The sequence below is a fragment of the Bufo bufo genome, chromosome 1 (genome assembly GCF_905171765.1).
Source record: "Bufo bufo chromosome 1, aBufBuf1.1, whole genome shotgun sequence".
In the NCBI taxonomy this organism is placed as follows: domain Eukaryota; kingdom Metazoa; phylum Chordata; class Amphibia; order Anura; family Bufonidae; genus Bufo; species Bufo bufo.
Window position 1 is genome coordinate 774,191,296 of NC_053389.1, and position 18,024 is coordinate 774,209,319.

General features: G+C 46.3%; 2 protein-coding genes and 1 pseudogene across 2 annotated transcripts in view; 2 read left to right on the forward strand and 1 right to left on the reverse strand.

Moving 5' to 3' along the window:
• Positions 1-18,024, forward strand: part of LOC120986334 (chromaffin granule amine transporter-like) — a 309,248-nt gene that overhangs the window by 111,019 nt on the left and 180,205 nt on the right. The window contains exons 6-7 of the mRNA XM_040414857.1: positions 4,561-4,653; positions 4,730-4,819. Of these exons, the coding sequence (XP_040270791.1) occupies positions 4,561-4,653; positions 4,730-4,819 (183 nt within the window). The remainder of the gene's footprint in view (positions 1-4,560; positions 4,654-4,729; positions 4,820-18,024) is intronic.
• LOC120987787 (chromaffin granule amine transporter-like) overlaps positions 1-18,024 on the forward strand; it is a 520,630-nt gene that overhangs the window by 110,950 nt on the left and 391,656 nt on the right. The window lies entirely within an intron of this gene.
• LOC120987379 lies at positions 17,504-17,681 on the reverse strand (annotated as a pseudogene).

The window sequence follows — 18,024 nt, forward strand, 5'->3', positions numbered from 1 at the left end:
CCATCAGCCCCCCATGTCAGCCATCATGCCCCCATGTCAGCCATCATGCCATCTCAGCCATCATGCCCCCATCTCAGCCATCATGCCCCCCCATGTCAGCCATCAGCGCAAATAAAAAAATAAATAAATAACTTACCTCTCCTGCTCCTGGACGCCGCCGCTCCTCACCACCAGCGCTCGCTCTCTTCTTCCTGGTTCTCGGCTGTCAGCTGTGAAGGCTGCGCACAGTGAGGTCACATGGTGCGCAGCCCTTTACAGCAGACACCTGAGCCGAGGACCAGGAAGCGGTGAGTACAGATCCTTCACCGTTTCCCAGTCCTCCGATACTAATGGAAGCGCTTCATTAGTGTTCGCCCCATAAGACGCAGGGGCATTTTCCCCCCACTTTTGGGGGGGGGGATGCATCTTATGGGGTGAAAAATACGGGGTATTTAAAAATAAAAAGAAGATTCGTCTCTGCGCCCTAAGGCAGTCACTTGGTCTGCGACGGCCTGTATGTGGTGTTGTATTACCTTGTATGTTTTGTAGCACTCTACAGGGGCGGATTAAGTGCATGATAGGCCCGGGGCTGTCTACCCAATTTGGGCCCCTCCCTCCATTTTAGTTTAGGTTTTTTTTGTATGAAGAGGCTGCGGTGCTTCATGAGCGCCACAGTCTCTTCCTAGGCCATATGACATCTTCAGACTAGAAAAGATACCCCAAATTGGGTCCTAAACTGAAAAATTTGGTTGCCAAATTGAAAATACATATAATTATAATAAAAAAGACATGGCGGAGAATACAGCACCACATACCTCTTACATCCAGTGACATCTCCTGTCATGTAGACCTTCTCTTTCCTCTTCTCCTCCATTTGATCCAGACCACCATGGCAAATTCTTTTAGCCGCATCTCGTCTCTACAGTTTGTAACACAGACACGTTAGATTTCCCAATTTTTCCATCAACCTCCTCATCCTGGTGTCCCCACAGTGTCATCCTGCTGCCACTCCCAATACTGTGCCCGTTTTGCTCCCCAATGCCCCAGGTACTATACTGCTGAAAAAATAGTGACCCTAATAGACATAATTGGAGTCATTTATCAAACTGGTCTAAAGTAGAACTGGATTTCCAAAAGAGCTGTCAAATATGAAAGGTGGAATCTGATTGGCTGCTATGGGCAACTAAGCCAGTTCTGCTTTACACCAGTTTGATAAATTACCCCAAATGTTCCTATAGTGTCCACAGCAGCTATAATGTCCCCTAGAGTGCCCCCAGTAATAATACCACCCTCTATTGTGCTCTAGGCAATAATCCCTGTATAGTGTCCCCAAAAATAATAGAATTTCTATAGCAACACCCCCATATAGTAATTTCCACCACACTGCCCCATATAGTAATCCCCCCATAGTAATTTCCCCCCACACAGTAATTTCCCCCAAACTGCCTCCATATAGTAGTTTGCCCCCACACAGTAATTTCCCCTACATAGTAATTTGCCCCACACTGCCACTACATAGTAATTTCCACCACACTGCCCCCACATAGTAATTTCCACCACACTGCCCCCACATAGTAATTTCCACCACACTGCCCCCACATAGTAATTTCCCCCACACTGCCCCCACATAGTAATTTCCCCCACACTGCCCCCACATAGTAATTTGCCCCCACACTGCCCCACATAGCAATTTCCCCACACTGTCCCCACATAGTAATTTCCCCCACACTGTCCCCACATAGCAATTTCCCCACACTGTCCCCACACTGCCCCCACACAATAGTTTTCCCCACACTGCCCCCACATAGAAATTTCCCCACACTGCCCCCACATAGAAATTACCCCACACTGTCCCCACATAGCAATTTCCCCCACACTGCCACTACACAATAGTTTCCCCCACACTGCCCCCACATAGTAATTTACCCTCACATAGTAATTTCCCCCCACACTGCCCCACATAGTCATTTGCCCCCACACTGTCCCCACATAGTAATTTGTCCCCACATGGCAATTTCCCCACACTGTCCCCACATAGCAATTTCCCCCACACTGCCCCCACACAATAGTTTCCCCCACACTGCCCCACATAGTAATTTGCCCCCACACTGCCCACACATAGTAATTTGCGCCCACACTGTCCCCACATAGTAATTTGTCCCCACATAGCAATTCCCCCACACTGTCCCCACATAGCAATTACCCCACACTGTCCCCACATAGCAATTACCCCACACTGTCCCCACATAGCAATTTCCCCACACTGTCCCCACATAGAAATTACCCCACACTGTCCCCACATAGCAATTACCCCACACTGTCCCCACATAGCAATTACCCCACACTGTCCCCACATAGCAATTACCCCACACTGTCCCCACATAGCAATTTCCCCCACACTGCCCCCACACAATAGTTTCCCCCACACTGCCCCCACATAGTAATTTGTCCCCACATAGCAATTATCCCACACTGTCCCCACATATAAATTATCCCACACTGTCCCCACATAGCAATTTCCCCCACACTGCCCTATATAGTAATTTGCCCCCACATAGTAGTCCCTCCCATAATAATTTGCCCCCACACTGCCCCCACATAGTAATTTGCCCCCACACTGCCCCATATAGTAATTTGCCCCCACATAGTAGTCCCTCCCATAATAATTTGCCCCCACGTAGTAATTTGCCACCACATAGTAGTCCCTCCCATAATAATTTGGCCCCACACAGCCCCATATAGTAATTTGCCCCCACATAGTAGTCCCTCCCATAATAATTTGCCCCCACACAGTAATTTGCCCCCACACTGCCCCATATAGTAATTTCCCCCCACATAGTAGTCCTTCCAATAATAATTTGCCCCCACATAGTAATTTTCCCCCACATAGTAGTCCCACCCATAATAATTTGGCCCCACACAGCCACATATAGTAATTTGCCCCCACATAGTAGTCCCTCCCATAATAATTTGGCCCCACACAGCCCCCACATTCCCCCCCATGTACTCGATGTCTCTTCCCTAATATGTCCTCCTCTGTGTGTCGTCCTCCACATGTCCCCCAAAGTAGGCACATGAAATAAAAAAAAAAAATATGAAAAGCTAAATACTCACCTGTCCAGGGCCAGGCACTTGCTCGCAGAGGAAGGTGGGATGAGGCAGGCGTGCACACGTCACAGTGCTACGTCCCGGCACAGGCGTGCGATGACGTCATCACGCACGCCTGCGTCGGGATTTCACTACTGCATAGGCCTCAGGCCTACTAGGCCTGAAGCCTGTGGAGGCGATCAGCGACGGGACAGGGAGCTATGCGCTCCCGTGCCCCGCCGCAGTATGTGGGCATTCAGGTCGGCGTTGGGCCCCCCAGCGGTGCTGGGCCCGGGGCTGCCGACCCGAACTTCCCTATTGTAATCTGCCACTGGCACTCTATGTAATGTTTTCCAAGTATGTCTTTAACATTAGGACTGTAAGGAAAGGGTTAAGTTGAGGATTTGTCATGAAGGGGGGGGGGTGGCGTTTCAGTTTTCACCTCACACAGCGAAAGGCTAGGAGCACCTCTGTTCACTAGTAGTTTGAAATTGTCTTTCTAGTCCTCATAAAATTGATAAAAGGTAGGTTCACCCGTGACTGATTAGCTGTAGAATTTCTGCTGCAGAAAATCTGCAGCGTTTCCAGCTTGCAATTAGACACAGACTTATATTGCTGTCCTAGGTATAAATTAACATGCTTCAGATTAAAAATCCAGCCACCCAAGCTCTCCTGATGGCCGCAGGTCAGGTACACAATGATCTGATGCTCAACGGCCGCAGTTTCCCTCCTGAACTCAACTGTTACTATCCTAAGGACCATGATACAGCTGAATACTGTGGAGAGGACGGCAGTATTTTGTGCTGCACTGTAGTATTAGAATCTATTGTGGCGGTACTTTGTGCTTCAAAATGGTATTGCAGGCCCTGTGTACTTGTGTTGTCCCTGCCTACTTGTGTTGTCCCTGCCTACTTGTGTTGGCCTGTCTTCTATCAATTTACTCCTTCCTACAACATGGGGCCACTTTTAGGTTTTTTTCCAGGGCCACTTTAAGTTCCCAATCTGCCCCTGACGCCACCATGGACATGTGGAGCAGCTGTTATGGCCAGGGACAGTACTTGTCTTTGATGGCCCACTGGGCCGTGCCGCACCACAGCCATGAGGCCAGGTCCTATTGACACCTCCAGGTTTGTGTTGGTACATACACTTATCCACCTCCTCCAGGTTTTCCTCAAAGGATAACCTCCAGTTCCCCACAGATGTAGGGTAGAGCATTGCTTCCACTTCCCTTCCCCCAAAGCATACAGTACTGTACATACTGTTTAGACTATTTTTGGATACAACAGTTGCCTCTTCTTATGGATACATGGTGGTTGTTCTGAAAGTTGGAGTCCTACAAGCTAAACAGTCTGACCATTTTATTTTCAAAGTTCAGGGGCTAACTGTGACCCCCAGGACTGTCCAATAATAATGAGGAGTAGCAAGCGCAGCCCATTTCCTCTGATTGCACTGCATATTCTCTGCATATAATGATCTGAATACATGTATCTACAGGTTTGGGAATGCTGGCACAAGTATACCCTGACGACTATGAAAGAGGAAAGGCCATGGGCATCGCACTAGGAGGCCTGGCACTGGGTGTTCTTGGTAAGTACTATGATCATAAAGATTCATCAGTCGGTTCATAGCTTTTAGACATCTTCAAATTTCCCTCTCTTTGCAGCTGGTGCCCCCTTCGGTTCGTTCATGTATCAATTTGTTGGAAAATCTTCTCCTTTCTTATTGCTGGCCGCTCTTGCTCTGCTAGATGGAGGTAAAATGCTACTTTGTCTGACTGTCCGCACATCAGTGGTGGGCACAAGGTAGTGCTCCACATTTTATCATATTTTTGAATCCATACTCAGCGCTGTGTTCCAGATTGGACTATAGCATTGCGATCCTGGGTGTAGCTGACTGCACAGTGCGGGTGGCAGCCAGGGTCCAAACACTACTGTTGCTCCAATATGCTCCTGATGAAACACCTTGAGCATGTGAGCATTGTGTAAAAGTTTAAATGCTTCTCTCTGAATGAGCTGATTTGTTAGTAGGGTATTAGTAACGGGTATATAACATATAACAAAATAATAGCAAAGACAGGTGCACTCTGCGGTCTTAATAAACCCTCAAACTGATTTTAAAATTGAGAGATTAGCCAACATGTCCTACGGTGTAGGACATGTCTGAGTCCGAGCACCGCGCCAAGGTTTCTCAAGTAGCTCGGGACCTAACACTCACCTACCTGTGCCATGTGGGCAATACCAGGGGCCAGTGGGCAAATTACAAGAGCATGAGGCTGACTCACAAAGAACTCACCAGTTACCTCCAGCATGTAACCATGCTAGCAATGGGAGGAGGGAGGAGTCTGCGAGTCCCACTCAAGACTGGCTGATATGGCCCAGGCCTCACAGGTGCACCTAAATGTAGCCTGTGGATGGAAAGGACAGGGACATTTAAAATGGAGTTTATACACCTCCAGACATCTCTATATATCTCTCTATATATATCTCTATATATACAAACTGAAAAGAATGGTGTGGTATTAAACAGGCAGGAAGTGCTCAAACCCACATGCAGTTGTGCATATATATATACAGTGTCCATACAACACTAGAAACTTCAACCTTGATGCAAACCAGTTCATAATGAACCAGGTTCGGGCCGACCGTTAAAATTTTTTGGATGACAGAAGAATCCGAATCTTTTCAGGTTTGTTTCGAAAGAATCCAGTAAAAAGACAGCCTGGATGAGCCAAATCAGTGCTGCAGCCCAAGTACAATGAGCAGAATGAGGGTGGTTGGGTCTTACAGTGTCTGCTAGAAAAGTAATCTTAGGGAGTCAGGGACAGTAATAAAAAAATCAAGCTTGTTGTATTCTACAGCCGAAGGACAGTGAATGGAAAGGCTAGAATTAGAAAGAAGAAGACTCGTGTGTAGAATAGGGACAGGCAGGGAAATCTGTCAGCCATGGAGTGCGAATTGAGGAGCTGACACTGCATTTGCCTTCTAACACAAATGCAGCTGCTGCAAACCTGAAAAGCAGCTACCTATAAGGACATTGCTTTCCCTTTTCCCCCCCAGTGGGGGTGGAATAAGTACAAAACTGTGCAACACATGTTCTACAGTCAATCTAGCATAGCATATAGAATACTAGTGCAAACTCCGTGTCAGGGCATCTCACATATTTAATATAATTTGTGGGTTTAAGTTTAAAAAAAAAATTGAAATCAATGACGGATAACTTAATATACAGCTAGATCTGTTTGTTTATTTCTCTATCTCCACAATCCACACAGTTCCAATTTGTTTTAGTTTTTTTGGGGGTGGGGTTGTTATGGAATATAGGTGATCACTACATCAAAACACAGGGTAGCGCATGAACTTATCTGTGAGTGATAACGTGATATTAAGCATCAGGCGTGACTCTTAATCGTCCGTTTACGTTTATTCACACAGTTGGAATTTAATTTTTTTGTGGCTTGTTCAATTTAATTAAATCAGCATATAGGTGATCACTACACCAAAACACTGGGTAAAAAAATTATTGCGGAACTCAATTCCTGGTCAAATTTGCCCATATCGATGCTAGGTAGATGCTCATTGATTAAAATGATGAGTTTTAGCAAACTATTATATCCCATGCAGACACTGCCTATTCTCCTGAGACACAAAGACATCCAGATCCTGCAAAAAGGTTTTAGGGAATTTGTATGGAAATCTAAAAAGAGTAGGATAGCTATGAGGACTTTGATCAGGCAAAAGGATAGAGGTGGGGTGGGATTTCCTGATGTTCGAAAATACAATCTAGCTAGTTTGCTGAGGCATAGCTTAGACTGGTTTCATAATACGTCGCACTACTCGGTTTTGCAGGTAGAAAGGGAAATGCGCTTCTGCATACCAAATATGCACAACTACCCGATAATATTAAACATAGTATCTTATTTAGAGACACAATAGCCGCGTGGAAAGCGGTGAGAAAGATATTTGATCTTCCCTTCCTAGTTTCCAAACGTATGCCCCTCTGGGGACATCCAGAGTTTAAGGCTCTAAACATAAATGCTCAGTTTGCCCAATGGAGAGATAAGGGGATATCCAATGTGGAGCATATCTGGAATCAGGAGAGTGGTAAATACTTTTCTTTTCAAGATCTGAGGCTAAAGTACCAATTGTCGACTTCTCATTTCTTGGCATATAGGCAATTGATATCGTTCTTGTCCTCTAGAGTTAGAGATTTGTCACGTGAGTTCTCATCCAATACGTTTGATTCTCTCTTGCTCTCTAAAGAACCAAAAAAGGATCTGTCATCCATATATGGTTATCTAAGGGATTTTGATTCTAAACTGGGAGATAACTCGCTCTTTAAATCTTGGCTCAAGTTCTTCCCTAATCTGATGCTACCAGATCAAGAAAAGTGGTGGGTAGTGAGATATGGAGAGAGACATTCTTTAAAATTATGCTGTCACAACCAGACAGCTGAGAAGCTCTGACAGGAGCCTTCCAGATCCTCCTCCTTGAGTTTCTTTGTTTTGGTTTCAGTTCCTCATCTCGTTAGTCTATCTCAGCTGTCATGCAGTTGGATTGATTGCTTCCCTTTAAGTTCTTCCCCATAATGCAGTAGTGTGCGGCTTATACAACTTCCTGGAGTGTGTGTGCATGCTGTTCCTTATTTCCCAGTCCTCTGCAAGATAAGTGCTGTTCCTTTATTTGTGATTTTCTGTCTGCTGGATTTCAGGAGACCCTCACTCCCTCCGTGTCTAGTGTAGGGAGCCGGTGGTCGTGTCCCCTCACTATTGTAGGGTCTTCAGGTATTAGATAGCCGAGGTACGTGGATATGCGCCCATCCACCTTTGGGGTGTTCGCATAGGCTGAGCAGTCAGGGAGAGTGGCAGGTCTCATGCAGGAGTCTCCCTTTTGTTCCTTAGTTGTGGATCCAGTGAGTCATTGAATATATTGCATTGTCTTGTTTCCTGTACACCATCTGTGACATATGCATAGAGCAATATATGGTTTCCATTTGCCGAAATCTACTAATCGGATATCACCAGACAAATTGACACACTGCCCAAAGTGTAATATGCCAGACACTGATGTAACTCATGGGTTGTGGGAGTGTGCTGCGGTGCAAACTTTTTGGAAGGATCTTCTCGACATGTTGAATTCGAAATGTGACTTCAAATTTAAGATAGATCCAGAAATTTTACTATTCCATGTTGGGAGGGCTGAGATGCTTCCAAAAATCCCATCAGCTTTTCATGTTCTACTTTTGGCCTCTAAGAGGTGTCTTCTGAATCACTGGTTGGTACCTAAAGTGCCGAGTTTGACAGAGGTGATACAGCAGACTAACAATTGTATGACACTCGAAAGAATAGAGGCAGAACAAACCAAAACGAAACTTATGGAACCTTTCTTTAAAAAATGGAGACAGTATATGGAAACTTTATTGTCAGAACAAGAAATAGCTACACATATTGCTCCGTTTATATATACAGAGTGGTACTTGAAATTGGGATCATCTGATAAGTGGTATCAAATTCATACAAAACATTCATCGCAGCTGTTAGAATTGGGGAGATAGGTATGACCGGAGTATCTAGACCTCAATTTCACATTTGTGGGATACCTATATACATAATTAGTGAGATTTACATAGATAAAGTATCTGAGATGAGGGAGGGATGGGAGGGGGGAGGGGGGAGAAAGTTGCGGGAGTTATTAAACTTAAAAAAAAAAGGAAAGAGAAATGAGAGGAAAAGGTCTGATGGAAAAGGATGACTTTTGCCATGTATGATGTTATCAACAAAATGTTGGAGACTGATATGTATTGGCCATGCAGGTTATCACAATGTGTATTGAGATGTATGCCTTTTCTACCTGACTGCTGTTTTTACCTGTGCTTTTCAATAAAGAGAAGTTTAAAATAAAAAAAAACACTGGGTAGCACCAAATTATCTGTGAGCGTTTACCTGACATGAAGCATCATGCCTCAGTCATCCATTTCCGTTTCTTTCTCCTCATGGTTCCATATGGGCAATACCAGGAGCCAGTGGGCGAATTACAGGAGCGTAAGGTCCGACTCATAGCCAACTCACCAGTTACCTCCAGCATGTAGCCATGCTTGCAATGAGAGGAGGGAGGAGTCTGCGAGAGCCACTCAAGACTGGCTGATATGGCCATGGATGGAAAACAGACACATTTAAATTGGAGTTTATACACCTCCAGGCATCGCTATATACAAACCAAAATTCGGGCTAAATTCTGGAGGTAACTGTTGAGTTGGCTATGAGTCAGACTTTATGCTCCTGTAATTCGCCCACTGGCTCCTGGTATTGCCCATATGGCACAGGTAGGTGGTGTTAGGTCCCGAGATACTTGAGAAACCTTGGCACAGTGCTCGGGCTCAGACATGTCCTCCACAGTAGGATATGTTGGCTAATCTCTCAATTTTAACATCAGTATGAGGGTTTAGTAAGACCGCAGAGTGCACCTGTCTTTGCAAATGTTATTATATTGTTATATTGGTTATCACATCCACATAATTGCTAGCTTGTGTAGGATGTCTATTGTGGTACTTGTGGTCCGCTGTGGGCATCCTCCACTGTATGCATTTTTGCTGGGGATCGGCATTAGCAACGAGTTACAAATGCAGGATTTGCTCCCCTGTATACACATGCACAACTGCATATGGGTTTGAGCACTTCCTGCCTGTTTAACACCACGCCATTTTTCCAGTTCATTTATTTTTGTCTCGAAGCGGTTCCAATGTATTTTTTGGGGTTGTTGAATTTATTAAAACCAGCATATACATGATTACTACACCAGTACACAGGGCAGTGCACAACATTATCTTTAAAGCCCAAAAATGTCAGAGTTATGACAGAGAATTGTAACGCCCCAGAGTGGCATTACCACCTTTGTCTGGCCCTCACTATCTTTAATGGTGCATCCTGTGTTATCTCATATATATTTATTGCCAGATCCTTCAAAATGTATGTATTTATTCCTATGAAACTGTTCATGTTCATGCAATTACCTTGTTTACCACAAAGTGGTTGCATTGCTGGCAGAGCTGTATCATATAGAGTGTAACCCTTCTTCCATTCTATTCCCCTCTCTAGAGAGGGAGGGGTCTTAGCTAGTGTAGGTCAATCTAAACCTACCCTTCAGGGGGTGAGGTTGTATGTGTAGCTTATCTCCTGCTAAAGGGAGAAAGCAGGCCTTGTCCTGTCTGGACAGGCCTTGCCTGTGAGTTTTATACATGGTTGCATGTCCCCTCTTGGGCTTGCATTGCTTAAGAAGCCAAGCCTAAGTAAGCTTAAAGCCAGGAAGAAGTTTCCTAGGATTACAGTGAGAGTCAGACTACAGAAGGCTAAGTTACAGCCTACAACAGAAAGCTAAAGGAAAAGTTCCTATTTAAACCAGCCAATATAGCAGAGCTGAGGGAGTTCAGATGTAGCGGAAAAGAGAGTGTTTGCCTGCCAGAAGTTCATGCCAAAGCTGCTGGAAACCAAGACCAGGTCTGTAAACTCTTTGGATTACCGTTTATGCCATGTAAAGCTGTGTTCAACATTACTACAAAGTCTGAACTCAATTATTCTTTCATCATCCAAGTTAACTACCCCTTTTGCACTGCTTCGTCCAACCACGTCTGGGATCCAAGGATATCCAGGCAGGAGCACCATGAGACGTGCATACAACACCTTCAGAGACATTGTAGGTCCACCTACACCACTCTGGCATTCCTACCCTAGGTACCAACACCACCATTCTTAAAGGTGACTCCATATCCTTGTTGCTTAACTGCAACTGGTGTCACAACTACTTTCTCTATAGGTGCATATTTCGTAGAAATCTCCTGAAGTGGAAGGGATACCCCAGACACTGGGATTAGGGTTACATAGTGTAGGAAGGCGCAAGGGTCTGTCATTGACGGAAGGTATGTGTCACCGAGGTTTCTGGTCTCGGTGAAGTAAGAGCCGGTATTTTCAAGTGTCAGCGGCAGCTAGTGCTGGTTGACACATTGCTATTTTAGTATGGCTGTAAGCTGATCCTCTTACTGGGAGTAGCCAAAGTGCTGGGTGAGTGGCTTCTCCCCATGCTCCAGGCCGGGTCTTTACTGGCCTATATCAAACCCAGCCAGCAGTCTCAGCTGGGTGTGGATTACTCCTCTCTGATAGTGGAGTGCTGTCAGTCCCTGTGTGTTTTGGGATCTGAAAACTTGTGCTGTGCAAAAGGGCTGGGAGCTGCATGCTGAGAAACAGGCCCCTGAAGCCTGCTGTGGACCACAGGTGGAGGAACTGCAAACCAGGTGAAGGTTTTTGTTCTGTGGACTTTTCATGGTGTGAACAAACACCTAGACTGCAAAATGTCACTTTTTGTTTTTCCTTATGGTGAATAAAACCCCGAACTGTTTAAGTTAAAGACTTTGTGGTTGCCTCTATACTGCGTCCGCTAGCCTGTCTACCAGAGCAAATCCCCACAATAGTTACATAGTTAATATTGTTGAAAAAAGACAGACGTCGATCAAGTTCAACCAAGAGATAGGTGAGGATGCGAATCCCAAAAGGAATTGAGACTCAAATTTCGACATGTTTTTGTAAGCATTGTTTTTAACTTTTAAGAATTCGTCTAAACCTTTTTTGAAACTGTCTACAGTTCCTGCTGTGACCATGTCCTGAGGAAAAAACAAAAGGTAAGAGCAGCACCCATAGTCGGTTTACCAGAGCTAGGATTGTGGAATGCAACAGCTGAGCCAAAAGACCCCAGATCCAAGGCGGTCAAACTGAACGTGGTAGAAATATGTGGGCTACAGCAGCATCTCCAAATACTTCTTTTATTCAGGTTTCCAAAGTGCGGTACAAAATTGCAATGTTTCGGCTAGAGATAGCCTTTGTCAAGCATAAAACATAAGTGATAATGCCAACATATATATAGTGAGAGCCAAAATACTCCTACCGGGTCATCCATCCAATCAACAGGCAATAAAATACAGCAGCAAAAATATGGCCAATCGGAAATCACTCATAATGTGACCGCGATACTTGGTTCGTCGCGCTTCTATGACGCTCTTGGACATGCGCACAGACTACATGGGCACGCCGGGACACAGGTAGCCGCGATTATTAATGATCCGCTCAGGTGAGTTAGAGGGGTGTATCTACACAAACAGGTGCACTCATTATGAGTGATTTCCGATTGGCCATATTTTTGCTGCTGTATTTTATTGCCTGTTGATTGGATGGATGACCCGGTGGGAGTATTTTGGCTCTCACTATATATATGTTGGCATTATCACTTATGTTTTATGCTTGACAAAGGCTATCTCTAGCCGAAACGTTGCAATTTTGTACCGGACTTTGGAAACCTGAATAAAATAAGTATTTGGAGATGCTGCTGTAGCCCACATCTTTCTACCATGTCCTGAGGAAGTCTATCCCACAGCCTCGCAGATCTTACAGTAAAGAAGTCTTGAAGCTTCCGGAGACTGAACTTTTTCCTCTCCAATCGGAGGCAGCGCCCCCTTGTCTTTTGAGCGCATTTTACATAGAACAGTTTTTCACCGTATTTTTTGTATGGCCCATCTATATATTTGTATAGGTTAATCATTTCCCCCCTTAGATGTCTCTTCTCAAGACTAAATAAATTCAATTATTTTAATCTTTCTTCATAAATAAGACCCTCCATTCCCCTTATCAGTTTAGTCGCTGTCCTCTATACTTTTTCCAGCTGAAGTGCGTCCTTTCTATGTACTGGTGCCCAGAACTGAACTGCATATTCCAGATGAGGCCGCAACAGTGCTTTGTAAATAGAGATGTCCCGAACTATTCGCTGATGGACATATGCGATGTTCGGTCCGCCCCCTATTCGTCATCATTGAGCAAACTTTGACCCTGTACCTCACAGTCAGCAGACACATTCCAGCCAATCAGCAGCATACCCTCCCTCCCAGACTAGGCTAGTGTATTCAGTGTCCACTACAGTACTGAAAGACTCATCTGATCTCTGCTATAAGGACAGCGTCCTGACAGCACCCCAAAAAGCCCTTTTTAGGGCTAGTACATCAGTCGGCTTTTTTTTTTCCCCTCTGTAATCTAATTGCAGTTGCCTGCCAGCGTGTGTGTCAGGCTCACAGCGTATACTGTGCCCACTTGCCCAGTGCCACCACTCATATCTGGTGTCACAGTAGCTTGCATTTAAAAAAAAAAAAAAACTTTTTTGACTGTAATAGAATAGCAGTCAGTTGCCTGCAAGCGTGTGTGTTTCAGGCCCTGCCAGTGCACAGTGTCACACCAGTGCAACTCATATCTGGTGTCACAGTAGATTACATAAAAAAAAAAAATTTTTTTTGGACTGTAATAGATTAAATAGCAGTTAGTTGTCTGCAAGCGTGTGTGTCAGGCCTACAGCGTCTACTCTGCCAACTTTTGCCAGTGCACAGTGCCACTCATATCTGGTGTCACAGTAGCTTGCACTCATAGTACAACTAAAATAATCAAAAAAAAATGACAGGCAGAGGCAGGCCACCCCGCAGGGGCCGTCGTGGTCATGGTGCTGTGATTCCCTTTGGCCCTAGATTAATGCCCAGGGTTCAGAGGCCACGTACCCTGAACTCGAAAAGTTCTGATTACATAGTTGACTGGCTAACACAGGACACCCAATCTTCTACAGCTTCCGCTCGGAACCTTGATGCACCATCCTCCTCCAGCTCAGCTTCGGGCACCTCTCAAGTTACCACTCGCCAGCCTGCCGCCACCACCAACACTAGCACCACAGCTGCTTCACTTGATCTGTCAGAGGAGATATTTACACATCAGTTGGAAGAAATGAGTAATGCGCAACCATTATTGCCAGAGGATGTAGATAACAGGGATATGTCTGTCAGGCAGCATTACACACATGGACGTACGGTGTGATGATGATGATGTTGTACCCGCTGCTGCTTCCTTTGCTGAGTTGTCAGATACAAGTGAAGCGGTTGATGATGACAATGTGTCCGTGGATGTCACGTGGGTGCCCGCTAGAAGAGAAGAAGAACAGGGGGAAAGTTCAGATGGGGAGACAGAGAGGAGGAGGAGACGAGTTGGAAGCAGGGGGAGGTCGTCGCAAGGAGCTAGTGACACAGTCAGACAGCATGTATCGGCACCCGGGGTCAGCCAGACAGCACGCCAATCAACGCATGCTGTTGCCACCACCAGAGTGCCGTCATTGCAAAGCTCAGCAGTGTGGCATTTTGTTGTGTGTTTCTGCCTCTGACAACAGCGATGCCATTTGCAACCTGTGCCAAAAGAAACGGAGTCGTGGGAAGTCCAACACCCACCTAGGTACAACTGCTTTGCGAAGGCACATGATCTAAAATCACAAACGCCTATGGGATCAACACATGAGTACAAGCAGCACACAAACTCAAAGCCGCCATCCTCCTCCTAGTCCAGCATCTTCAGCCACGTCAACCACTGCTGTCCTCCTTGCCCCCTCTCAACCATCCGCCACTCCGTCTCTCGCCTTGAGCAGTTCCTGCTCATCTGCCCGCAGTCAGGTGTCTGTCAAGGACATATTTGAGCGTAAGAAGCCAATGTCACAGACTCACCCCCTTGCCCGGCATCTGACAGCTGGCTTGTCGAAACTCTTAGCCCGCCAGCTTTTACCATGCAAGCCGGTGGAGTCTGAGGCCTTCAAAAAATTTGTAGCTATTGGGACACCGCAGTGGAAGGTACCCGGCCAAAATTTCTTTGCACAAAAGGCAATCCCCAACCTGTACTCGATTGTGCAAAAAGAAGTCATGGCATGTCTGGCACACAGTGTTGGGGCAAGGGTCCATCTGACAACTGATACCTGGTCTCCAAAGCACGGTCAGGGCAGGTATATCACCTACACTGCACATTGGGTAAACCTGCTGATGGCTGCCAAGCATGTAATGCGTGGCTCTGCAGAGGAGTTGGTGACACCACCACGACTTGCAGGCAGGCCTGCTGCCACCTCTTTTACTCCTCCTACTCCATCCTCTTCCATAACCTCCTCGGCTGAGTCCTCTTCTGCTGCTGCGTCTTGCTCCACATCAACTGCACCCCCCCAGCTCCCCAGGGGCTATTCCACATCCCGGATACGACAGTGTCACGCCGTCTTGGGGTTGACTTGCCTGAAAGCAGAGAGTCACACCGGACCAGCACTCCTGTCCGCCCTGAACGCACAGATGGATCAGTGGCTGACTCCGCACCAACTGGAGATCGGCAAAGTGGTGTGTGACAACGGAAGCAATTTGTTGGCGGCATTGAATTTGGGCAAGTTGACACATGTGCCGTGCATGGCACATGTGTTGAATCTAATTGTACAACACTTTGTGCATAAGTACCCAGGCTTACAGGACGTCCTCAAGCAGGCCAGGAAGGTGTGTGGCCATTTCAGGCGTTCCTACACGGCCATGGCGCACTTTTCAGATATCCAGCTGCGAAACAACATGCCAGTGAGGCGCATGATTTGCGACAGCCCGACACATTGGAATTCAACACTCCTAATGTTCGACCGCCTGTTCCAATAAGAAAAAGCCGTCAATGAGTATTTGTATGACCGGGGTGCTAGGACAGCCTCTGCGGAGCTGGGAATTTTTTTGCCACGTTACTGGACGCTCATGCGCAATGCCTGTAGACTCATGCATCCTTTTGAGGAGGTGACAAACCTAGTCAGTCGCACTAAAGGCACCATAAGAGACATCATCCCATTTGTTTTCTTCCTGGAGCGTGCCCTGCGAAGAGTGCTGGATCAGGCCGTAGATGAGCTTGAAGAGGAAGAGGAAGAGTTGTGGTCACCATCACCACCAGAAACAGCCTTATCAGCATCGCTTGCTGGACCTGCGGCAACGCTGGAAGAGGAGTCTGAGGAAGAGGAGTCAGAAGAAGAATGTGGCTTTGAGGGGGAGGAGGAAGACCAACCACAGCAGGCATCTAAGGGTGCTCGTTGTCACCTATCTGGTACCCGTGGTGTTGTACGTGGCTGGGGGGAAGTACAGACTTTCAGTGAGATCAGTGAGGACGAGGAACGGGACATGGGTAGCTCGGCATCCAACCTTGTGCAAATGGGGTCTTTTATGCTGTCGTGCCTTTTGAGGGACCCTCGTATAAAAAGGCTGAAGTAGAACGACCTGTACTGGGTGGCCACGCTACTAGACCCCCGGTATAAGCAGAAAGTGCCTGAAATGTTACGGAATTACCGCAAGTCGGAAAGGATGCAGCAGTTCCAAACTAAATTAAAAAGTATGCTTTACACAGCGTATAAGGGTGATGTCACAGCACAACGGGAATCTAACAGGGGAAGAGATGAAAGTAATCCTCCTCCTACCAAGACCACGCCGGAATGGACAGGATGTTTTACAGACGTGTTGTTGATGGAGGACATGCAGAGCTTTTTAAGTCCTACGCATTGCCACAGCCCTTCGGGGTCCAACCTCAGAGAACGACTCGACCGACAGGTAGCAGACTAGCTCGCCTTAACTGCAGATATCGACACTCTGAGGAGCAATGAACCCCTTGACTACTGGGTGTGCAGGCTTGACCTGTGGCCTGAGCTATGCCAATTTGCGATAGAACTTCTGGCCTGCCCCGCTGGTGAAGGGGCTTGCGTTTCACAATGAAGCGACCACCTCTATGAGTGTGTTGGCAATGGCAATGTTGGCACACCCCAGATGATAAGGTCGTTGCTTCATTGTGAACAGACCAAAAGCGATCGGCTGGATAATTTTGCATAGAAAAAACATTAATTTTCTTTGTGATCATCTAAGGTGATCATTAAAGCCTACTAGGCCAATAATGGGCCCACACTGCAGAATCATTGTTTTCTGGGTCACTTAACTGTCACTAAACTACCTCAGCACAACCATAGACTTTGAAAAACCCCCATCGCCTGCAATCTCCCAAACGTGCGCACGAGCACAGTCATCACTACACCAAGATTGACGCATAGAGGAATAAAATTTATGTCATGAGTGTGTCAACTATTGACAACTCTTTGCGGTTGTCTAAAATCTATTCCATACACGTTCCCTGATAGGGGACGTAACAGGGATTAAACTGATAGGAATAGTACTACTTAACACACCACTCATATCTGGTGGCACAGTACATTGCACGGCGCACGCGCCGTGCCCCAAATTGGAAGTAGGAGGACCAGCCAAGCATCTTTTTCTATCTCCCGGTTCCTAAAATCTATTCCATACACGTCCCCTGATAGGGGACGTAACAGGGATTAAACTGATAGGAATAGTACTACTTAAACACACCACTCATATTGGGATTGCACAGTACATTACACGGCGCACGCGCAGTGCCCCAAATTGGAAGTAAGAGGACCGACCAAGCATCTTTTTCCATCTCCCGGTTCCTAAAATCTATTTCATACATGTCCCCTGATAGGGGACGTAACAGGGATTAAGTTGATAGGAATAGTACTACTTAACATACCACTCATATCTGGTGGCACAGTACATTGCAAGGCGTACACGCAGTGCCCCAAATTGGAAGTAAGAGGACCGACCAAGCATCTTTTTCCATCTCCCGGTTCCTAAAATCTATTCCATACACCGGCCCCTGATAGGGGACAAAACAGAGATTAAACTGTTAAGAACAGATTTTTTTTAATAAAAAAAAAAAAGAGGACAGCCTCTGTGGAGCTGGGTATTTTTTGGCCGCTTTACTGAACGCTCATCCACAATGGCTGTAGGCTCATGCGTCCCTTTGCGGAGGTGACAAACCTGGTCAGTCAAACCCAAGGCAACATCATCGACCTCATCTCATATGCGTTTTTTCTGGAGCGTGCCCTGCGACGAGTGCTGGATCAGGCTGTAGAGGAGCATGAAGAGGAAGAGTTGTGGTCACCATCACCACCAGAAGCAGCCTTGTCGTCGTCGATTGCTGGACCTGCGGCAACGCAGAGAGAGGAGTCTGAAGAAGAGGAGTCAGAGGAGAAAGGTGGCTTTGAGGAGGTGGAAGACCAACCA